The sequence below is a fragment of the Talpa occidentalis genome, unplaced genomic scaffold, assembly GCF_014898055.3.
Source record: "Talpa occidentalis isolate TD23 unplaced genomic scaffold, MPIMG_talOcc4v2.1 talOcc4.3, whole genome shotgun sequence".
Lineage (NCBI taxonomy): Eukaryota > Metazoa > Chordata > Mammalia > Eulipotyphla > Talpidae > Talpa > Talpa occidentalis.
Window position 1 is genome coordinate 27,043,194 of NW_023603184.1, and position 24,255 is coordinate 27,067,448.

The window sequence follows — 24,255 nt, forward strand, 5'->3', positions numbered from 1 at the left end:
AAAAGTATTACTTGAAAATTATGATCCCTTATAGATAATATTTTAAGCTAGAACCTTTGAAATGTGTATTTTTAGGCTATCTGCGTCTAGGAGCCATGGCTAGAGATAAAGGAAACTTTTATGAAGCCTCTGATTGGTTTAAGGAAGCTCTTCAGATTAATCAGGTTGGTAGTAGTATCTCTTAGGTTTGAAAAATATTTTATCTTTTTTTCCCCCTCCGTAAATCAGTTTTTCCTTTTAATACCTATCATATTTCTCACCCTTTTTTGTTAACTTGTTAAAGATACTAAAGAATACTAGAATATAATAATAATTAGCTATTGTGGAAAGATGATTGATCTCTTTGAATTCAAATCACAGAATTTGCTTCTTTTATGTGTTCTCAGGACCATCCAGATGCATGGTCTTTGATTGGTAACCTTCATTTGGCAAAACAAGAATGGGGTCCAGGCCAGAAGAAATTTGAGAGGATATTAAAACAACCATCTACGCAGAGTGACACTTATTCTATGCTGGCCCTTGGCAACGTCTGGCTCCAAACTTTGCATCAGCCCACTCGAGATCGAGAAAAGGTAATTCTTTTTCTCTCTTTTCCCTCTTTAAAATAGAACTAATATGTTTGATTCTTACTGGATTTTTTTTAAATAATGTTTCTTTTTATAGGAAAAGCGTCATCAAGATCGTGCTCTGGCCATCTACAAACAAGTACTCAGAAATGATGCAAAGAATCTGTATGCTGCTAATGGCATAGGTGATTATAAGATTTGGATATCCGTAATGATTTGTGAAATGAATGCTTTTGGAGGGGTGTTTATAGATCAGAATTTCTCTCTAAATGTAATAAAGACAGTGGGCCTCCCTGGTGGTGCAAGGGCTTAAGTCTCAGCACTATCAGGCTATCTGCAGCCACTGCTGCACTAGCATGAGTTCGATCCCCGGCCAGGGAGCTATCCTACGTGGTACAGCAGATCTCTCTCGCCTGCTGCTCCCCTCAGCAGTGAATTTCAGTCACTCCACCTGATCTGTTTCCCACTCTGTCTCTGGTGAATCCTGTTACCCCCCACACCTCTGGCCTGCACCTCAGTTACTTGTATGCATAAATAAATAAATATTTTTTTAAATGTAATAAAGACAGTCATTTTAAAAACAGCTTTAAAAAAATAGTCCTTTGTGAAGAAAGGACTTTAAAAAAATTTTAATTTTAAAAATTGAAAAATGAAAAGAATAGTTGTTTTTCTGACTATAAATGTGAACCTTGTTATAACTTTAGGAGCTGTTTTGGCCCACAAAGGATATTTCCGTGAAGCTCGTGATGTATTTGCTCAAGTGAGAGAAGCAACAGCAGATATCAGTGATGTGTGGTTGAACCTTGCACACATCTATGTGGAACAAAAGCAATATATCAGTGCTGTGCAGATGGTAATGGCTTATCTTTCAAGATCTTTCTATAACATGGTCATTGTCAAGTATTTGTTTTCTAACCGTTCTGGCCCTTTCTTGGGGCAGCATGCTCTCTTGTGATACTGTCTGTTTAAAGGTTTACAACTGTATAATCGTAAGGCCAGTTTTTGATATCCAGAGATGCGAGTCCTGGTCCCACATGCCTTGGCCATTAATTGCATGCCTTGGCCAAAGGACTTCCTCTCTAAGTCAGTTTCCCTGTCTGTAAAATGGAGATAATTGTACGTTAACATCATAAAATTTTATAAGGATATAGTATGAAAAGTACTTGGTACTCGACTTGGCACAAATATGCCAAGCATATCTGTAAGTGGCCAATAGATGGTAGAATTTAATATTTATTTGTTAGTTTTACTTTATTTCACAGATGACAAAACGGAGTTTTGGAAAGGTGAAATGATATTTAAAAAAAATATATTTTGTCACACTTACCATATTTATTGATTGCTTGAACTTTAGGTAAAATCATATACTTGGCATCTATAGCATATTAAAAAGTAAAAAGACTCTTAGACTCTTTAGGAATATTATGGTCAGATAAAGTAAGCTGCTTTTCAGAGGTAGAAAAGAGCAGTCAAGGCTCTGGGAAATGGTTGGCTTTATTTATTTATTTTTTTAATTAAAGAAGAATGGGTATTATCATAGTAGTCAGAATATTGGAAAGGCACTAGTCAGTCACAGGGACTCATAGAGCCCAGATTGCATACAGTCGGCTGAGAGGTGGTGTTTTTAGAGGTGGCCTTCATGATCTACAGAATGATAGTACTATATTTTATAAATGCATGTTAATTATTCAAGGGAAAACTACTGTCTTACATGAAAAAGATCTAACCTATGATAAGATATGTTCCATAGTCAAAAAAGTGACATGTTTGTGGTTAAGAGTAACACATACTGTTCTACTGGTTTTACGAAAAAGTTAACAACCAAAACGCTGACTTGTCATGCTTACTACCAGGTTTCACCAACCCTAAAGAAAGGTGGTATAAAATTTTGTTAAAGGAGCCAAGTGTATGGCTTCTAACAGGTGACTATTAAACTGATTCTATATAGTATTGCTAAAGATTTGAGAAACACATTCCAATCTGTTTAACCTTTCAGTGATTTCAAATAGAAAAACTATTTCAAATGTCTTGTTTTTATTATTGATCAGTTTTTGATCAGTTTTTGATTTTGTGTAAATGTATCCTGGTGAATGTCAAAAGATCATTCTCAAATTCTTGAAATTAATCATTCAGAGGGTAAAATACTTTTTCACGTAGCATTAAAGTCACTTGAAATTTTCTTTAAAAATAGTATTGTTTAATCCTGTTGTGTTTTAATTTTTTCTCCTATCATAGTATGAAAACTGCCTCAGAAAGTTCTATAAGCACCAGAACACTGAAGTTGTGCTGTATTTGGCCCGGGCCCTCTTCAAGTGTGGCAAGTTACAGGAATGCAAACAGACTTTGCTGAAGGTGAAAATAATTCATTATTTTTCTTATTCAGTTCTTTGTTGTGTTGTATTTTTTAAATTATTTTATGCATGTTCACATACCTAACACTTTATTTGACTAAAATCCTTTCATGTCATCAGATGATATGAAAGATTTGCTTTGTTTTTTATTTATAGGCCAGACACGTGGCGCCTAGTGATACAGTTCTTATGTTTAATGTGGCGTTGGTCCTGCAAAGATTAGCTACCTCTGTCCTGAAAGATGAAAAGAGTAATTTGAAGGAAGTACTTAATGCTGTGAAAGAACTGGAGCTTGCACATAGGTAAAAATTCTTTATAAACAACCTTTGAAATGCATGTATCGCCAAAGGTGCTGAAAATCACTTCCCACAAAAGGGAATTAGAATCATTCCAGCAATATTTAAGCTAAGGCAGGCAACTGCCACCAGGTGGCGCCAAACCATAACCAGGATCCTATCAGGTTTGTCTCGTGTAACCTGACCCATAGAACTGATTTGCTAGCTTTGCAAACTAGCCCTAGATTTTTCATTAAGCATTTTACACATTTGACAATTTTAGACTCTACTTACAGTGGTTTTACTTTGTTACACTAGTGTATCTTTATGGAACATTAATTTACTTAGATGATTCAAATCATCTCTCTTAAATACTGCTTAATAGGCTTATTCAGCTCAGCTCAGCTCAATAAACCTATTTCTGTAAATGGATTTATTTGGTAATTCAGTGTGTGGTAAAATTAGAACTTGACGTCTCTTAAACTTTTAGCTAACCTTATTTGAATTCTTATTTAAGCATTGCCTTACCTGGTAGTGCTTTCATGGCCTAAGTAAGCCTCCTAACCTCAGATTTGTAAATTTAGTGTTTAGTATATGTTTGTTATTGGAATTGGGTTGTGGTTATTTTTCAATTTATCGATAACATCAAATATAACTTTGCTTATCTTAATGAACTTATCTTTTATACTATAAACACTTTGAATGATATGTTGGTAAATCATTTTTTAAGTAAGTTGTGGCATACATAATTTTCCTATTGTGACATAGTCCTTTATGTATTACATAAATATAATGTAAATCAGTTAATATGTAAGACTTTTTTCCAATTTGTAAGACAAATTAAAAATCTAAAGGGCCTGTTTCATTAGAATTTTTTTTTCAAGTAAAGGATTTTGTTTTCCCATTCCATTTAGATACTTCAGTTACTTGAGTAAAGTGGGAGATAAAATGAGATTTGATTTGGCCCTTGCTGCTACAGAAGCCAGGTAATGTTACTCTTTATTGAAGATGATTTTGGGCAAGCCAGTTAGAGAAAGACTTGGGCTGGGAGGATGACACAGTAGTGAAGCAGTTTCTGGCCTTCCAGGGGTTGATCTTTTACACTTGTCTGTGAGACTCCCCCACCTATACCAGGGCTTTCTCCTAGGGGTCCTTTTAGGGAATGCAGTAAAATTGATTTAGTACAAGTTACTTAAGTTGTGTGGGAAAATATTTTTCTATTTCACTACCATCAGCCTTGTCACCAGAATCAAGGTATGATTACTAACTCTTTGATTCACATGAAGATAATGTCAGAAATTTTTTTAGCTATGCTTTGGGGGAATATTTATAATTTGTAAACTTAGGGTAGTTAACAGTATTGTCTTATGAGAAACTAAGTTAATCTTGCAAATTAAGACTTCCCATAGGTGTTAGCTAATGATCCTGCTATAAATTTCTTAATTTGTATAAGGAGAACAGATACTCGTTTTTGAGTTTTTTAACAAAAAGTATACTAACGGCATTCATGTTTCTCTAAATCTGAAATGTTCTAGGCAATGTTCTGACTTACTGAGCCAGGCCCAGTACCATGTGGCCCGGGCACGCAAACAGGACGAAGAAGAGAGAGAGTTGCGAGCCAAACAAGAGCAAGAAAAGGAACTATTAAGGCAGAAACTTCTTAAAGAACAGGTATTTTTTTGTGTTTCCAGTTATAGAATTAAAGAAGTATGTGTATCTGTATACTTTATATATTTGAAAAGAAGTACTTCTGATGGTAACCATGGATTTTTTTCATCATAAGAACATTTTGATGAGTTTTTTCTTTACCCCTTTTTCCTCATAGGAAGAGAAACGTCTCAGAGAAAAAGAAGAGCAAAAGAAACTTTTGGAACAGCGGGCCCAGTATGTAGAAAAGACCAAGAATATTCTTATGTTTACTGGAGAGACTGAAGCAACAAAAGAAAAGAAAAGAGGTGGCGGCAGCGGGCGGGTAAGATGTGACTCCTGCTGACACTGATGACAACCAGTCCCTTTCTTTTGACTTTGAGAAATGAAAATAAGTGGTTAAATTCATTCAGTACTTAGTCCTTAGCTTTAACTTTCTCCTTTGCTAAGAGATGGTCTTCCAACACAGAGAATGCTTTAAATGGTATCCAGGATTTAGAAATACATTCCATTGCTAGCTAAGTGCACTTTACTCTTGATTTTTGCTATTTGAGACTCTCATCTCTTTAAAATATGGGCCTCACCAATCACCTCCTGCATGTGAACTGGTAAAAAAGCTTTCGTTTGTCACATGACTGGCAGGATCTGGCCTCTGTGTACACTTTATAGTATTCCAGTCACCTGCTGTTGACCAGAAAAGAACTGACTGTATTCTGTTTGGAATTTAGCGTTCTAAGAAGGGAGGAGAATTTGATGAATTTGTCAATGATGACTCCGATGATGACCTGCCTATATCCAAAAAGAAGAAGAGAAGAAAGGGCAGTGGTAGTGAACAAGAAGGTGAAGAAGAGGAGGGTGGTGAGAGAAAGAAGAAAAAGAGGAGAAGGTATTATAATTAATGTGTTTTAAATAACATTATAAAAAAAGGCAAAAGACCATTCACCTTCTCCATCTTTTTATATTTAGAATTTGCAGACACCTCTTAATCACATGGTTTTCCCGCACAGTGAAGCCTTTTGTTTCCTACTTCCTACTTTCATCCTAAAATAGACCCCATTACAAAATCTCCTGAGTACTTGGAATTTCCATACAACTTCACAGCTTTCCCTCTGAGGGCTATGAGTTAGTCATATTTGCCTTCCTTTCAGCTGAAGTTACAATATATATATTGGAAAATGTGTACAATTTAGAATGAGAAAATCTGATGTGTCCACACAAACTGCCCATGTGGAATCTTAGAAAAATCACTGAGTCTCATTTTCCTCTCTGTACAGTAATGGTAATGTCCATGTCCTGGTTTTGCTGCATGCAGAAAATGTAAATTTAATCTACCCAGTGCCATCTGCTGTTAAGATAAGTGATACCCTGCTTCTCTTTCACCAGGAGGTGCCCCTTAGCTCTCCATTCCCTCTGCCATGGTCCCTGTGCAGGAACCTCCCAACTGATTTCTCACCAAGACTTGTTCTTTCCAACACTTGGCTGACTGTACCTAGGAGAGAACCTGATAAATTCTTTTGAACACAAACCTATGGAATTAAAATTGTGATGAGGACATTAATAGCAGGCCTGGAGTGAGTAGTTGGGATGGAAAAAAGAGGAAGAGAGAGGCATTGAGATGTGGAGCCTGCGTCTCTCCAACATTCCACCAAGTGCAAAATTCAAGCTTATCTTAAATTATATACGGGTTCAACAGTGACTAAAATTAGTCAGAGACATTGGAGATGCCTTTGGGCAGACCTCTGACCCTTGTGCAGCAAGAGTAAGTTATGGTGTCTGTCTTCAAGGAGTATGTATTATACTGGAGGACAGAATATTAGAGAAAGGTATTCGGGATGAATAATACATTGATGGCAAAGTAGACCTAGACTTAGGCATGAGTTAATCCGACAAACTTCTCTTTACTGTTCATTGTTTAAGACCTCCAAAAGGAGAGGAAGGATCTGATGATGATGAAATGGAAAATGGCCCAAAACAGAAAAAGCGCCGTCCACCAAGAGCAGAGAAGAAGAAAGCCGTAAGTTTATAATACTGTGGTTTTGTTCTCTACTTGCAGGCATAAAAGATTGCAACTCATTGGAATACATTCTTTTCCTGCAGCTTTTTCTACCACAAACACTCGTTTTTGTAGTCTACTACATGCTGTTTGATTGTATCGTAATGCAAACCCAATGTAACAAGATGTCCTGATCTAACAGCCTTAACTGAGCTGTTATGTTTTATTTTCTTTCTCTAGCCGAAACCGGAACGTCTACCTCCTTCAATGAAAGGAAAAATAAAATCCAAAGCCATAATATCATCAAGTGATGATTCTTCAGATGAGGATAAACTTAAAATTGCTGATGAAGGGTAGGAATTTTTCCCTTCGTAAATTCTTCTAATGATGTGGGTGAGCCAAACTGGTCTGCTAGAAGAATGAACTTTTTTTTTAAATAGGGAAACCAGACTTGAGAATTGGGAGGGCGAGGGGATAGGGAAATAGAAAGATAACTGAAAGTGGTCACTGTACCAGAATGTCTTCTCTGCAGCTTCTTAGATGTTTATTATTGGGAAAAACCTTAGCATACATCTTATTCTGTCCCTGTCCTACTACATGTTTGTTCCTTAAAGAAGGAAATCTATTTTAAATCTCATTTCTTCATCAGAATTAGTGGAAATTTTCTAGACGACATCCTCCTAAAAAAAAATGTATTATTTTGCTGGTCACGTAAAGGTAGGACCTTGACCATTTCCTCCCTTGCTAGGCACTGGTGACTTAGCTCTCCCTGCTTCCCCAAAGGGCTTATGTCCAGGCCTCTCTTGCTTACACCACACCTGGTGAATCAATATTTGATTTTCCTTGTCCTAAACTTGCCCTCCAGCTTGGTGTGCCTCCCATTAGGATTCCCAAACTAGGATTCTTAATACTATACTACATCATATTCTTCCCATGGTGGTCATTTCTTTCATTCATTCAACAAACATTTAGACAGTGAGTGCTAAGTGCTGGTGTTACAGGGCAGGGAGAGGGGCAGCCCAAACCCCGCAAACCTGCCTATTCTAAATGGGTTCTGCCCTCTGCCGCATCAACACAAAACATTAGACTTTAATGGGAAGGAACTTTAATACAATTAGGAAACAATACAGAAAAGGCAAAGAATATAGTTTCTAAATCAAGCACCCAATGTTACCCGTCCCCTCGTGGGTAAAAGTCCACCCAAGCAGGATTGGCCCAGAGCAAGGCCCCAAAGCCTGCCACAAGTCTTAAGCATCTTCCAGTGGGGACCCACAGAAAAGGATCAGAAATAACCAGACAAGTCTGGGAGGAAAGGAGCAAAATCAAAATCAAGATACAAGCTGCCATTGTCACCTCCCCACGGGTCTCACCCACATCTGTGTCACCCAGTCCACGACCAAAAGACAAGCGCAGTTTCTTCAGGTGTCTCTCGGCTCCATGCGCCTCCTCCAGGTCTCCTTCTGGCTCCATCCTGCTTCCTTCCTTCCTCAGTCTCCTCTGCAGCTGCTTCTCTCCCTGCTCAGCTCCACCCTCCATTTGAGTGGGGCAGGGAACCTGGAACCTCCCCCTTTCCTGGGGACCACCCTATAACACTGGGAATACAGAGGAAAAAGACTCCAAGGGATTTATTAAGTATATTAGGAGTGGAGAATAACAAGTAAACCAAAATTCACACTACCACATAAGTTTTGCATTTATTCCTCTCCATAGACCATACTAATCTGGAGTTAAGGTAGTGGGGGAAGTTATAAGAGATGTTTTTTGTTAAAGAAAGGTATTTGAGTTGGGTCTTATAGGAGTAGAGGTGAGAGAGGTTAGCATGTCAAGGGGGCTAAGGGTACTGGTAGGGGACTGGCCTCATAGAATAGAGATCTGTAGGGAACCATCTGTAAAGACTTGCATTTCCTTTTTCTCTGAAGACATTGGCCAACGCATTTTCCAGCTTCTTTTCCCCAAAACATTGTTTTTCCTTTGCCCCCAAAGTTATCTCTGTTGGTTAGGGCACGCATGATCAGAGAAGGAACTGGTCTTCAAAGACTGAGTTCTGTCAAAATGTGTAGGCAGGAAGGTTTAGTGAGAAGCTGACTGCTGCCACACCTACCCCTCATGTCAAAGCCAAGTTGATTTGAGCTGCTTGCAACATTTAAACTTTGTCCTGACTTTCAGAAAATATTTTTGCTTATTTGGAATAGAGTGAATTGGATCCCGGGTTGTCCTCTGGTAGTTTATATAGAGAATAAATATATAGTATCTTCGTTGTAGTCACTCTTCCTATTCTCTCTGAGTGACCTGAGTTACATAATGTGTGTCCAGATTTCTTCTTTCAGACTTAAGCACAAAGAGCTTTTCTTCAATCTGCAGGAATGTTTCTGGTGCTGAAGAGAGTTAATGTTCTTCACCTTCCTCACCTAGACTGAAGATTGTAAAATTCAGTTTTCCTTTCCTGAAATATCTGTCATAGAAACCAAAACAGAGGAATGCACCAGAGGAGAATGTCTCTCTCTCCAAAGTCATGAGGGGTGGTAGCTGTCATTATGATTAATGGGGTGTTCTTTCCTCCAAAGCCTCTAGATAGCTAAGATTGCTTGGCTGTCACCACCATTTCAAGCATATAAAAGTACGAATCCCCTTTCCTTTAGCCTATCAACTGATGAGTAGAGAGGGGGCTTGAAAAAAGTAAACAAGCTGCATACCTCCTTGAGCCCCAACTTTCTACCTTGAGTAAGTCTAGTCATGGTGGAGGGCACTAGTACAGTAACAAATCCCAGGACAGAAATGGTGACTTAGCTCTTCAGGTGTCTGAGAGCGCAGATAGCAGTAGAATAGGGAAGTATCCCATTCTTCAGCCTTGGCAGAGGACTGAGCCTTTAGTTTCTACAGCCAAGTGGCAGCCTGGGTTCCATCTTTGCTGCTGTGAATTTGTTTATAAACAAATCCTTTTCATATTTTTATACATAAAATTGGGACATGCTTCCTTCTCATGAAAGGTACCTAATATAAACCAATGACTCATCCTTCACTGTGTATATTCTGTTTTATCCTTTTTTTTTAATCTTTTTTATCGTGAGATATATCCCATGTATCAAAAAGCACACAAAACTAACTAACGTCACAGAATCATCACTTGTGTAAACACTGTCCGAGTCAAGAAATAGAACATTAAATGCCCTTATTTTTGAAAAGCATGTTCTCTGCTTGTGTAAGCCCTGGTGGAATCTCAGTGTCTGATCAGTGCTTGTCTTTGCCAGACATCCCCGGAACATCAACAGCAACAGTGACTCAGATGAGGGTGACCAGCGGAAGAGACGTGCCTCTTCAGAGAGTGATTCCGATGAGAACCAGAACAAGTCTGGCAGTGAGGCCGGCAGTCCCCGCAGGCCACGAAGACAGCGGTCAGATGATGATTCAGACAGTGACCAGCCATCCAGAAAGAGAAGACCCTCGGGTTCCGAACAGTCGGACAATGAATCTGTGCAGTCTGGGAGAAGCCGCTCCGGAGGCTCTGAGATGGACTCTCGTCCAGCTTCTCCAAGTGCTGAATCCGATCGGGATTCAGAAAGAGGATCTGATAATGAGGGTTCTGGCCGAGGCTCTGGAAATGAATCGGAACCAGAGGGATCCAACATTGAGGCCTCAGATCGGGGCTCAGAACGTGGGTCAGATGATAGTGACTAGGTTTTATTTCATAAATAAGCTTCATCTCTGGAGGCAACTTTTTTAATATATGAAAGCTGTGATTTAAAAAAGGTTTCAGATGTTTAGTCAAACAATTGTGAGGCAGTTTTTTCTATCCATTTGTATATTACCAAGCCCTAAGAGATATTTCCTGTGCTAGTATTTGAGTCTCTTGTGCAAATGAAGAAAGTGACTATTCTTCATTATGGTACAATTCTACCTATCATATGTGAAAACTGCAGTAAAAATAAACCCAGATGCTAAATCATTCCTACAAAGGTTTGACTGAAACTGTGGAAGATGTCTTATCATCTTTGTTTGTAAAGCAGCATACTGTTTTGATTTTTATTGCAATCTTTAACCAAGTGGTGCAAGAGACTTGGTATTAATGTCTGTTCCATGTTAAGTTTAGATCAAGAATATTTTCTTTTCTGGAAGAAGAGGTATCTACTGTATAATTGCACCAAAGTACAAGTGAAAGGAAGGTTTTCTTCAGTAGTGTAACACTGCAGGCGTGTAGAGAAAATCACAAATATATAAATTGTTTGGTTGAAAGAGATGTGGAAAATACTTTTCTGTTAGTAGAATGTAAAGAACTATGTAAGGCACATAATAAAATCCTTTTACCAACTCTTATGGTAACTGTGTCCTTATTTTTTTTTTTTTTTTGCTTTGTATATGGAAATTTAGCATAATAAACTGTGCAAGTAATTGGAAGAATCTTAATCAGACCAAAGGTGGTTTACTCAAAACTTGAATAATTTTTTTTTAAGAGTCTGGTGTTTGTATGTGTGTGTGTATTTTAAGATTTCTTATGCATACAAGAGCTGGGGATACATGCCAGAGGTGCGGGGGCTGAGAGGATTCACCAGAGAAAGAGCGAGGAAAAGAACAGGCAGACTGACGAAATACACTGCTGAGGGGAGTAGCAGGCAATTAAGGAGAGGTCTGCTGCACCATGTGGGTAGCTCCCTGACTGGGGATTGAACTCGTGCTGCAGTGGCTGCATATAGCTTCATAGTGCTGTGCTTACCCCTTGTGCCACCAAGGAGGCCCAAAACTTGAATAACTCTGTAGATTTATGGAGGTTTTTAAAAAGATGCATGAAAACTAAGGTACTAGTATATATTTTTATTTTCAAATTCATTAACAATTTAGGAGTAGTAGTTTTATGTAGCACTAGTTTGTAAAAGAACTGTAAGCAATATAGTTAACAAATACTAAATGGATATTAGTATTTGAAAAATCTGGTGGAAAGGTTAAGTTCATTGTCTTTATGGTATGAAAAATGGAGTAATGTTTGCACAGAAGCACAAGGAGCACTAAGGGATGATGCCAAACAGGTCATCGTTGGAAGAAGAAAGTTTTCCCAAAGGACAGGAGAATTGAAATGACTCAAAACACTGACCCGCAGGGTCTTCCTGGTGCTGCAGGTGTTTAAGTCAGCGCTATCAAGCTACCACAAGCCATTGGGGCATGAGTTTGGATCCCCATCTAGGGAGCAACCCACATGGCACAGCAGACCTCTCCTGTCTCACCCACTGCTCCCCTCAGCAATATATTTCAGTAGATGTGCCTGTTCTGCTCCCTACTCTGTCTCTGGTGAATCCTCTCACCCCCTGTACCTCTGGCCTACACCCCAGTTCTTGTATACATAAAAAAAATAAAAAGACTGGGCCTCCCTGGTGGTGCAGCGGGTTGAGCACAGCAGCACTGTGGGGCTGTCCACAGCCTCTGAAGCGTGGGTTCGATTCTTGGCTGGCCAGGGCGATGCCCACATGGCACAGCAGACCTCTCCTGTCTCGCCAGCTGCTCTCCTCAGCAGTGCTTTCACTCTGCCCTCCTGTTCTGCTCCCCACTCTGTCTCTGGTGAATCCTCTCACCCTCCCGTGCCTCTGCCTATACCCCAGCTCTTGTATAAATAAAATCTTTAAAGAAAAAAAAAATAAAAAAGAAAAGACCAAGTAGAGAAGGGGGTGAAGTGGGTAGAGATGTGTTACTGGTGGTGGAGTTGAATGTGTGACTTAGGAACTAACTGTAAGGGAAGCAAGACAGCCTGAAATTCAGAAGTTCACACAGGCTGGAAAAGGTGAGGTTCAAAGTAGAATCCAGTTCTGTCTCCCTGCTTTTTCCAACATGTCACCTAAAACAAGGTGTTAGTTTTACTAGATATTAGTTCTGTAATCTCCAAATAACGAAAACCTGATCTTCCAACTGAGGACTCAATTTCAAGGAGCAACTGAGCAAAAAGTACATTGATAGCTCTTGGGAAGGCTATTTTATGGGAGGATTTAACATTGCAGAGAGATTTCTCTAATGTTTCCTTCATTGCCTGCTCCAGATTATGGCTTCAGATGTGCTTTTGAGTACACATCTTCATTTGCAATTTTGGAGTCAGTTCTACCATAATACAGATAGTTCTCTGATGTTTGCCCTCAGATTAGCAAAAGAGCAGTATTCTCCCTGGCCATGTTGTTCACATCAGAAGCCAGTGTGCAGTTCTTCAGGCATAACTCCCTTTTGGCCACAGTTTGGAGTCAAGCTGACAAAAATAACCAGGGGTGGAAGGCCCGTTTAACAAAGAAACGTGACTTGGCCTGCTGCCTGTGCTCTGCTGCCATTGCCTTTGGGAACACAGCAGTTCTGCTGTCCTCGAGCCTGCACGTCAGTCTTTCACTTCTCTTTTTAAATTGAGGGTTGATTAATATGTAACATTATGTTCTTTTCATGTATACAACATGATTTGATACTGGTGTGTATTGCAAAATGATCACAAGTGTAGGTCACAACACATAGTTACAAAATTTTTTGTTGTTGTGATAACTGTTAACATCTACTTTCTTAGCAACTTTCAAAAATGCTTTACTGTATTCTCAACTATAGTCACCATGCTGGAACATCAAATCCCCTGGGCAGCAGCTGTAAAAACTGGGGTATCAGATACATGTAAAGAGCTCCTCTCTGAGAGACTGGCCCTCTGTTCATAGTCGGCCTTTAGATGTGTATATAATTAGCAGTCTGCCCTCTCAGGCTGCAGCTATGATGATTAATTAACTAATAGTTTTTTTTTTTTTCCACAAAAAGGCTGAGCCTTAAGGCTGTTGCTCTTGATATACCCTGGGGGTAGTAATATAATCAAAAAGTATTTATTCGAGGATAGACATCATGATGGGGTCACTACCAAGGGACAATCCCAAGGGTGTATGTACCACCAGGGTGATGAATTTAAAGGATCAAGCAGGAAAATACTCTAAGGTTAGGTGACTTGTGAACTTTTTTGTATTAGTTCTCAAGTCCATTTTCTGTCTGTGGCTGGGAGGCAAAAGTCTTCAAAGTGAAGGCTTCAATCTGCTGTCAAAATCAGCAATCAATCTCATGTTTTTTCACAGTCGCCAAATGGCTAAGTCAGGCTGTGTGATTTTTACCAGACACCTCAACAGGACAGCTTAGAGATATGATGGAGTCTGGCTCAAACGAGTTTCCACAGTTACAGTCCTGTGGGACCTGCAAGTGTAAGCCCCACTGGCAGAGCCAGGCAATATAGAGGTTCCCTGGCAGCCACTGCAAAAATAAGGGCACCAGGGCCTCCCGGGTGGCGCAGCGGTTGAGCGCTGGGTTGCGAAGCTGCCCGCAGCCTCTGCAGCGCTGGTTCGATCCCCGGCCATCCATGGTGCGCAGACCTCTCCTGCTGCTTCCCTCAGCAGTGTACTTCAGTCCTTCTGCCTGCTCTGCTCCCCGCTCTGGCTCTGGTGAATTCTCTCACCCTCCCGTGCTTCTGACTGTACCCAGTGCTTATATAAATAAATAAATAAATAAATAAAAAAAAAAAAAAAAAGGGCACCAGACAAGCAAGGGCTTAAACTCCTTTCTGAATGATACCAAAGTACCGGAAGAGGCAGAAGGATAGTGCAAACATTGCACACTCCAACCTCTTTTCCCTGAGAGCAGCTTTGTAGGCGCCTTCAAGTGTGTCAAATTGGCCCGATTCCTGGACAAAAGAACACACAAAGTTGTCACTAGGTTCTCAGAAACTGCGACTTTAAGTGAAACAACTTGGAAACTAATTTTACCATAAGCTAATTAACATAAACAAGTTTAGTTCATATTTCCTGTCACAAAAACACCACCAAACTTCTACATAAAGACCCAACATCTGATATTAAACAATAATTTGTGGGCCTCCCTGGTGGCGCAAGGGGTTAAGCACCACACTATGAAGCAATCTGCAGCCTCTGCTGCACGAGTTTGATCACTGGCCAGCCAGGGAGCTACCCTCATGTCACAGCAGACCTCTCCTTTCTCCCCCGCTGCTCCCCTCAGCAGTGTATTTCAGTCAGTCTACCTGTTCTGTTCCCCACTCTGGTGAATCTTGTCACCCCTGCATCTCTGGCCTGTACCCCAGCTCTTGCATGCATAAATAAATCTTTAAAAAAACCATAATAATTTGTATTCATTCATTCATTTTGAATCCGAGAGCAAGTTAGGGTAATTAGGCAGTTTTAGGGACATTGCTGGAGGGGACCTCTGAAGAGTTTAGGAAGGCTTCAGAGGTAAGGGCAACAAGAGGAATGTAACTAATTCCACTGGGAATAATAAACATCCCAGCACCAAGGACAACATTGTTAACGCTGGCCTTGGTTTCTCTCAGGTGATAAAGGGAGATGGGGTTTGGGGAAACGGAGAGTGGTTTAATTTATGGACAAATTAGGAGGGCAGCAGACTCATGTCTGGTAGACCACCGTCCTCCCCTTTGTCAGAGTGCAGGGAAATTTATGCAAGGGGGAGACGGGATGGGGTCAGCACCAGTGGGCGCCACCCTGTTTTTCTTCAATAGCTGATGTTTAACTTTCTCTTCCCTAAAATGCAGGGGTGCTCATCTGGGAGACTGGGCCATAAAGATAAATCTATCAAGGGGGAAGGTGTAACAAATGGGGAAAGACAAACCTGTTAGATAAGGAATGTGAAGATCCCCTGCTCAGTAGCAGATTAAGGGAGACAGCTGAGAAGTAACCAATCACAAAGAGACTGGGGGGCTTCAGAATAATGAGGGAAAGAAGATCTATAGTCCCTGAGACACGACTCCACTTTGGCTTCCTTGCCCCTCCCTGGCCTGGTTCCCTGGCCTGGGGAATCCCACTTTATTTCTGTTCCTTTTCTCCTCAATAAAACTTTTTCTTTCTCTGAACAAACCTGCCTCTTCTCGCTTGCTTACCTGAGAGTCTGCGAAGTTCCTGCTGCGGCTTCGTGAGACACCAACCCGTGGGGGTCTAGTGGCCGGGACTCAGCGCTGCCCTGCAGACCAGGCCTGACAATTCCGATTATCAATTTGCTCCCAACTCGCATATTACAGTTTAGGGCCTCCGGCGGCCAGAGGCTGTCTCCGCAGTTCAGGGCACAAAGCCGGGACACCCTGACAGGGCAGCGGGCACCACAGCCACTCACTAGAGCAGGACCCTGGAGAAACGCCTAACCCTAGCGGAGCACATCTTGGGGAGGTGGGAGGGCACTGCTGGAGAACCCAGAGAAAACCCACGAGACATGAGAAGAATGTGCACAAGCTATACAGCAGCCCCAGGACTGGGTTTGTTTTTGTTTTTTCCTTCTCATCAATCTTACAACAAAATGACATTATTTGAGGACCTGCTGTACGCATTTTTTAAAAGATTTATTTATTTATGCATATAAAAACTGGGATACATGCCAGAGATGCAGGGGGTGAGAGGATTCACCAGAGACAGAGTGGGGAACAGAACAGGCAGACTGAAATACACTGCTGAGGGGAGCAGCGGGCTGCTGCGCCATGTGGGTCCAACGGGGATCGAACTCGTGATAAGGAGGCTGCGGATTGCTTCATAGCACAGTGCTTAACCCCTTGCGCCACCAGGGAAGGTCCCAGTAGGGCCTTTTTTCCAAGAAAGGCTGGCGTCTCCCTCAGTCTGCAATGCCCTCAGGGTGGTACCCGAGGTACCAAGCACTGACTCCTATTATTCCAGCCATGGAACTATTAAGCAAGCCTCGGGCCTTCAGAGCCAGGCCATCAGGGGCTGCAGTTGCAAGATCTGGGTCACCAGACTCGGGTAAAAGCTCCCCTGAGGGGTTGCCGGAGCTCTGGAGCGGAGCGTGCAGAGCGGGAGCGCAAAGAGCGCAGCAGTGGAAACAAACTAAGAAAAGGAAAAGATGGCGCCCGCCGGCCTCAGCAAGGCTCGGGGAAGCGGAAGATGGCACCCACGAGCCCCCGTCGCCGGAGCGCATCCCGGCAGGCCCCGGCCCTCAGCCCAAGGCTTTAACAAGTGAGCCGCGGCGCTTGGTTCCCTCGCCTGGGCTCCTTCCAGGCTGCTGCAGGCCGCGTCCCGGGGTGAGTCTGAGCACCGACCCTTCAAGGGCTGGTTCTCAGGTCGCGCGGCCCCTCGAGGCGGGGACGGGACGGGGCGGGGGTCGTGGATGGGGTGCTGGTATTGAAAGTTGGGGTGCTTGAAGTTGGGTACAAATCCTTCGCCCGTAAGGCGAGAAACTCTGGGTTTCGAGATCCCTCCCATCGCGGGGAGGCGGCGTCCCAGCCTTCCCCGCCCCGGGGCGCGCGGTGCTGGTGTTTGTGAAGCAGCCGTGGGCGGCGGAGGCGAGTCCGGGGCTTCCTGCGCCGCCATCTTGGGCCCGCGCCTGGGCCCTCTGCGCGCGGGTGAGGCCGGGTGAGGCTGCAGGGAGTGGCTGGTCCAGAGCCGAGATGCTGGAACCCAGGAGTCCTGGAATGCAGCCTTGTTCTGTAGCTATAGGGCAGCCCCGATATTGAACGGGTTCCTGGCTGTGGGTCCTCACCCGCGCGCTTACAAGGGACTTATTACTACTCCACTCCAGGCACACACAAAAGGTTAATAAAAGGTTTATTTACAAGAGAAAAGGAAATAAGGAAAATGTACAACTCAGGGAGAAAATAGGGAAATAAAGTCTTTAATGCGTCCTACCCGATCCGACGACCTGGAAACCCAAAGTCACTCTCAGAGCTGGCCTGACACTGCGAGCTGGCGGAGAGCCAAAATGGGGGACCCCTCCAAAGCCCACGAGTCTGGCTTTATACCAACCTGGCTGCTGAACCCCACCCTCAGGTCCCAGCCGCCTTCCCTTTGGTGGTGATGGGAATTGGGGTTCCCAGTGTCTGGCTTTGGCCTGGGGTGGGGGTGGAGTCCACAAAGCCTATATGGAATTAGCTTTAGGACATCCTTTTCCCCCTAACACTGTGACACTGATGTGCCGCCTGGCCTTGGGCAAGTTACGTCTCCGGTCACGCCGCTTTCCTCATCTGAAACCAGCCATTTCTCCCATACTCTGAAGGTTCAAAAGCCTCCAATGGATCTGTCACAATTAGACTGTGATTGCCGTCGGCTTTGATGTTAATTCAGAAGCAGACCTTGGGCTGCCCCTCTCCCTGCCCTGTAACAGACCAAGTACCACAAGTGTAATTAGAGCTATTCAATTTTTTAAATATTTTCTTTCTTAAATTTAGGCAAGAAAAACCACGTTGTTACTGTGACCCTGACTGTAAATTGCTTCCTCCACTGAATTACTATTTTTAAAAGGAGGTTTCCAAATTGGGCATTTTCCATAAGAAGGCTGTGCCAGGGCCTCCCCGGTGGCGCAGCGGTTGAGCGCTGGGTTGCGAGGCTGCCCGCAGCCTCTGCAGCACCGGTTCGATCCCCGGCTGCTCCCCGGCCCCAGAGGAGGGTCCCACAGGGTGCGCAGACCTCTCCTGCCGCCCGCTGCTCCCCTCAGCAGTGTACCTCGGTCCTTCTGCCTGCTCTGCAACCCGCTCTGGCTCTGGTGAATTCTCTCACCCTCCCAAGCTTCTGACTGTGCCCAGTGCATGTATAAACAAACAAATAAACAAACAAATAAACAAAACATGCCTCTAGAAAGTTAAAAAAAAAAAAGAAGACTGCCAGCTCATGGAGTCTAGTGAGGGTTGTGAAGGCAGATTCAGTGATGATTATATGGTAAAATACTCCCTGTGCTCCCGTCGGGTTCAGAGTGTCTGGCAGTACCCACCAACTTGACTGATGCTTCTTTAGACTAAGACTGGATGCGTTACTCTTTCATAGGTCAGCCTTTTAAAAATCCTTGCTTCTTCCTAGTTCCTCTTGAGGAAAAAAAAATTTATTTATTTATTTATTTTTTTAAAAGATTTATTTATTTATTTATACATGCACTGGGTACAGTCAGAAGCGCGGGAGGGTGAGAGAATTCACCAGAGCCAGAGCGGGGAGCAGAGCAGGCAGAAGGACCGAAGTACACTGCTGAGGGGAGCAGCGGGCGGCAGGAGAGGTCTGCGCGCCATGTGGGACCCTCCTCCAGTGGCCGGGGAGCAGCCGGGGATTGAACCGGTACTGCAGAGGCTGCGGGCAGCTTCACAACCCAGCGCTTAACCGCTGCGCCACCGGGGAGGCCCAAAAAAATTTTTTTTTAATCTTCAGGAAATAGGACTTTCCTGGAGCTTTTAAAGTATCCCTTGTTTTGATTCTACTAATGAACAGTTTCTTCTCTGGGGAAAGGTAGCCAGTAGAGGCAAGAAAGACCTTTTAAAGGAGAAGCTTTTCCGCTCTTGAAACTAACACTGCAGCATCTTTTTCCTATAGATAGTTTCTGGTGCCTTGGTTTTTGCAGCATTACATGCTGCCCTATGGCCTCAGGAGTGCGGGAACAGGTACGTGTGCCAGGTGAATCAAGTTCGCCTAGATGTCTGTACATCCTTACAATCTCAGTGTTACCAGATCCCGGTAATGCTGCCCTGGCCAATAATGCAACCCTACCACTCACAGGGATGTGACAAAATGCTTCATTTTTTTAGTGTCAGTATCTCTTATCTATGAAATGTTGTCTGAGATCCTTTTAAGTTTTAACATTCCAGGATCATTGCAGAGACTGTTAAACAGTGTCTGACCTACCGCAACTGCATTAGGTACTGGAGATATTTGTATTTCGAATAATTGTAAACCATGTCTGCTTTTTTGGGCCTGTTGGTTTCATAGACACAGATTTTCTATTCTTGCGAGTGAAATATGTATATTTACTCTTGTTTTTCTTTCGTTCTTTTTTCCCTGTTCTGCTTACAATAGCAACTATATTTTTGTAACATTTTATTTTAAAAATACTGAGTTTTTAAATACACAATGTTTTAATGCATTTTCCTTGACATAGCTGATGGCTACTGTTGCAACACTCTAGGGTAAATCTGTGTTTGTTCATTTACCCCACAGCTAATTAGTGAAATGAATACTTAGTGCAAAATGATTGGATTTTTAAATATCTTATCCAGAAGTCACTAAATTTATGAACTCACCTTCTTGTCAGTTCTCTCTCTCTTTTTTCTTTTTTAAATTTACTTATTTATACAAACACTGGGTACAGTCAGAAGCGCGGGAGGGTGAGCGAATTCACCAGAGCCAAAGCGGGGAGCAGAGCAGGCAGAAGGACTGAAGTACACTGCTGAGGGGAGCAGCGGGCGGCAGGAGAGGTCTGCGCGCCATGTGGGACCCTCCTCTGCTGGCCGGGGAGCAGCTGCGGATCGAACCGGCGCTGCAGAGGCTGTGGGCAGCTTCGCAACCCAGTGCTCAACCGCCGCGCCACTGGGGAGGCCCAGTTCTATCTCTTAAATAGATTTCTAACCCAGGTTGTTCCCCAGAGTGTTTTCCATGAAATGCTAGTCCCAGAAGATACCCTTTAAAGAGTTTCGTAGACAGACACATCAGGAAAATGCTGCATTCTACATGTAACCCTTTTGCAATTAAAATTATTTTGGTGACAAGTAAGAGAAAACCCTGTTTCAAAATGATTTAACAATAACGAAAGACCTAGAGCATCCTGTTCTGGACATCTGGGAGGCTGGGGAAAGGAGAGTTCTCATTGAGTTCAATCAGAAAACTCGGTGTTGTCAGACTCATTTTCATGTCTTATTTTTATCATGCAGACAAAAGAATATATACTATAGTAAATATGAAAATAATGCATCACCTGTGCCCCTACCAGAAGCTTCCCGTGTGCCCTTTCTCAGTTGCACCCCTCTCTTTATCTCACATGACAGCTACTGAGTCAGGTATTTAAACCTCTTTTTGATGATTCAGTGTCATAAACTGATTTTCTTGTGTGTGCCTTAGAGAGTGAAATGTGTCAGGTTCTTCACTTCTGCCCTGAATGAGCCCACACTATTGATTGAAATGATCCTTCATGTGTCCCGGAGCTCCACGGCGGGGATTCTCTCTTTTTGATCTGTTTTCCAAGGGCCGAGCATAAGACGTGGCAAAGAAGTAGGGACTGATTTATGTTTTGCTCTTAAATCTGAATCTTATCTAGGAATGAAGGTTGTAAGAAAAGATTGGATTCTCTTCTGTGAGGCCTCTGGTAACCCCGTTCTTCTCACCTGCAGTGGGGTTTTTTTTAAAAAAAAAAGATTTATTTATGCATATAAGAACTGGGGTATAAGTGCTGGGTTGTAAGAAGATTCACTAGAGACAGAGTGGGGAACAGAACACATCGATCTACTGAAGGGGAGCAGTGAGCAAGACAGGAGAGGTCTGCCAGGTAGGTAGCTCCTGGCCTGGCTCAGGGAACGAACTTGTGCCTCAGAGGCTGCAGATAGCTTCACAGTGCTGTGCTTAACCTTTTGCGCCACCAGGGAGCCCCACCTACAGTGAGTGTTTAGCAAATTCATTTTGTTGGATTCATGCTTACACTTGGACTATTAATGACAGTCATTTGATGTGAATCCATGTGCCCTTCAGGGGATGTGCCGCCATTCTTTCTGGCTGTAAATACTGAGGTTGCTCTTAGAAACTTTTTATTGTTCACCGGATTTTTTTTTTTTATTTTAACCATTATGAAGACAATAAGTATTGGTCGGACTCCTGGAAGACCATGACTCTTGAGCATGAATCTAATAAGCAACCTGTATGCTGGTCTTTAGTCCCAGACAGACTGGGTCTATCCAAGGCCGGTGGAGAGTCTATGATAGCATCTTCTCCCAAGAGGGATCACTGCCAAAACCTTTGTTCTCCCCTGGACTGTTTTGTTCTTTGAAACAATACTGCTTTGATTTCTCCAGTGGGAACTGGTGCTCCAATTTCCTCAACTGGAAAGAAGTGGAGACTTCATTTCCTGTTTCAGCCCTGCTGCCAGGTTGTCCCGGCCTGCAGTGTGTGTTGCTGCCTGTGTGCAGACTCGCTCCCTGGTGATCTCCAGCCTGCCGCTTCCAGCTGAGGCAGAAGGAAGGCGCATTCTTGGGCCTAGGAGGTAAGAGAAGTAAGTGCCACCATATTCCTTGTCCACTAACAATTATGAGAGGGACAAATTCTGGGCTTTTTTTTTTTTTTTAATTATTATTTATTTATTTATACAAGCACTGGGTACAGTCAGAAGCGCGGGAGGGTGAGAGAATTCACCAGAGCCAGAGCGGGGAGCAGAACAGGCAGAAGGACCGAAGTACACTGCTGAGGGGAGCAGCGGGCGGCAGGAGAGGTCTGCGCGCCATGTGGGACCCTCCTCCGGTGGTCGGGGAGCAGCCGGGGATCGAACTGGTGCTGCAGAGGCCGCGGGCAGTTTCACACAGCTGCGCCACCGGGGAGGCCCAATTCTGGGCTTGTTTTAATGGATGTTAAAACCTTGCAGCCTTTGGTCAGTCTAGTTTGAACTCTCTGACTTCAGTATCAGGCTCGTCCTTTTTCATGGTTCGTGGAAATCACAGAACTCAGGTTTCTACCCTCCAGATCATCTGAGATGACCCAGGGACTCATCCTGCAAAATGATCTTGTCCAAAACCCCTACTCAAGGCAGCTTTGAAGCTCTCAGTGGTCACATGAGCTGGCAGTATATTCACAATGACAGTTGCGCTGTGCCCAACAGCCCCTTTTTCCCTTGAGGGGGCATTAGGGGGGCGGCAAATGCCTTATAGCTACTTGACCCCAGGAAATGAGATCCAAAAATGAGAAGAGGGTTTGAGCTTTGGAAAGAGCTGGGAATCTTCATCCATAGTGAGATGGAAGTCACATATCAGGGCAATTATTGGCAAGTCAGTAGTTTGGTAAGATGATGTGGGCAGGCTTGCTTCTCCGTGAGCTAGAAGCTGAGGCCCAGAGCCACTGTGGCTGGGGATGCAGTACAATCCTTGGTGGCCAGCAAGGGGACCTGCATTAGGTCGTCTATCAGGGCTCATCAAACTTTAATGGGCTAAATTAAAACAAACAAAAACTTTAATGGGCTAATGAATCATCTAGAGATTCTGATCTAGTAGATCTAGAATGAGACCAGATATTTTGCATTTCTAATAAGCTCCCAGGTGACACTAGTCTAAAGACTATACTTAAGTATTGAGGTTGTGTGTCATTACATGTGCCCTGCCTGGAGGAACACCCACGGTTTTAGTTTGTTGTTTTCTTTACAAGGTTGAAAGACATGGGCCCTCCCTGGTGGCGCAAGGGGTTAAAACGCAACCTATGAAGCTGTTTGCAACCTCTGCAGCATGAGTTCGATCCCCGGCCAGGGAGAAACCCACATGGCGTAGCAGACCTGTCCTGTCTCACCCGCTGCTCCTCTCAGCAGTGTATTTCCATCGATCTGCCTGTTCTGCTCCCCACTCTGTCATGGCAAGGAAATTTCATCAGCTCCAGCTGGGGTGGAGAGGGAGGGAATCTTAGGGAAAGAAGAGAAGACGTGAACTAGTTATTTTGAAGCACAGGAAAGTTAGCACATGAAGGAGGATTAAAGTCTCACTACCAGAACTTCCAAGGGTCTGGGTCAAGGAAGGAGAAGTGGTGTTTGGAAAGTGCTGGTGGGAAGCAGGGTGAGCACCAGCCGGCACTAAGGCTGTTGCCACGAGAGAAAGGCCGGGGAAGTGACGGCTTCAGGAGACAGCCAGGTTCCCCTTAGAGCAAGAAGGTGACAGGGATGTTCAGAGGAGAGATTGCGCGCACAGGGACATTTGCTGGTGACAGACACCATGGAAAGTGTGAAGGACGGGTTCTAGGGGAAAGGTGGGAGAGATGAGGACAGATAAGCAGATGCATGGGGAAGTTCAGGAGTGAAGGTCTGGGGTAGATGATGGGGTGGGCATGTGGGAGTGAGGATGACGAAAAGAGAGAGAACCTGTTCAGGCTGCATAGAATGGGGTTGTTGGGGGTGAACTGTCTTCTGCAGCTCCCGTGATACACTCATTGGAGTGGGGGGGAGCAGAAGGGGGGTAGTGTAAGAACTGCAGGAATGACTGGTGGGTGCGTTACTGATGCCACAAGTGCAGTGAGGCCATGCAGTGTCCACATCACACTGGTGACTTAATAGTCACTGCTCAGTGTTTCCAGAGAGAAAGCAGTGATTGTGTTTTGAATCCCAACTATCATATCTGCCTAGGCCGCAAGCAATACGATGAAAGGGAAGGTTGTGTTCTCTTGAAAACCTCATTGGATGATTCAGACCGTAGCTCAAGACCAAAACCTGGCCAAAGATTTTGTGATGAATTTGGAAATATGAATGGAGAAATATACTAGTGGTTAATCAATGTTTCATAAAATATGTGATTTATTTTTATTTTTTGAATATTTATTTATGCATACAAGAACTGGGGTACAGGCCAGAGGTATGGGGGGGTGAGAGGATTCACCAGAGACAGAGTGGGGAGCAGAACAAGTAGATCTACTGAAACACACTGCTGAGGGGAGCAGCGGGCGAGACAGGAGAGGTCTGCCCTACCATGTGGGAATCTCCCTGGCCGGCCA

At 43.4% G+C, this 24,255-nt stretch overlaps 1 protein-coding gene and 1 long non-coding RNA gene across 2 annotated transcripts in view; both read left to right on the forward strand.

The window, feature by feature from the left end:
• CTR9 (CTR9 homolog, Paf1/RNA polymerase II complex component) overlaps positions 1–11,138 on the forward strand; it is a 28,546-nt gene extending 17,408 nt beyond the window's left edge. Inside the window, exons 13-25 of the mRNA XM_037522667.2 lie at positions 76–164; positions 387–572; positions 664–751; positions 1,271–1,419; positions 2,802–2,918; positions 3,074–3,219; positions 4,107–4,178; positions 4,728–4,863; positions 5,018–5,164; positions 5,568–5,725; positions 6,757–6,853; positions 7,073–7,185; positions 10,081–11,138. Of these exons, the coding sequence (XP_037378564.1) occupies positions 76–164; positions 387–572; positions 664–751; positions 1,271–1,419; positions 2,802–2,918; positions 3,074–3,219; positions 4,107–4,178; positions 4,728–4,863; positions 5,018–5,164; positions 5,568–5,725; positions 6,757–6,853; positions 7,073–7,185; positions 10,081–10,507 (1,925 nt within the window). The 3' untranslated portion in view covers positions 10,508–11,138. The remainder of the gene's footprint in view (positions 1–75; positions 165–386; positions 573–663; positions 752–1,270; positions 1,420–2,801; positions 2,919–3,073; positions 3,220–4,106; positions 4,179–4,727; positions 4,864–5,017; positions 5,165–5,567; positions 5,726–6,756; positions 6,854–7,072; positions 7,186–10,080) is intronic.
• A 5,683-nt stretch (positions 11,139–16,821) lies between these two features.
• On the forward strand, positions 16,822–24,024 carry LOC129146533 (uncharacterized). The gene is made up of 3 exons (XR_008553395.1): positions 16,822–16,862; positions 21,594–21,790; positions 23,891–24,024. It is a non-coding gene; the product is annotated as an uncharacterized LOC129146533 (long non-coding RNA).
• Positions 24,025–24,255: the final 231 nt, after the last annotated feature.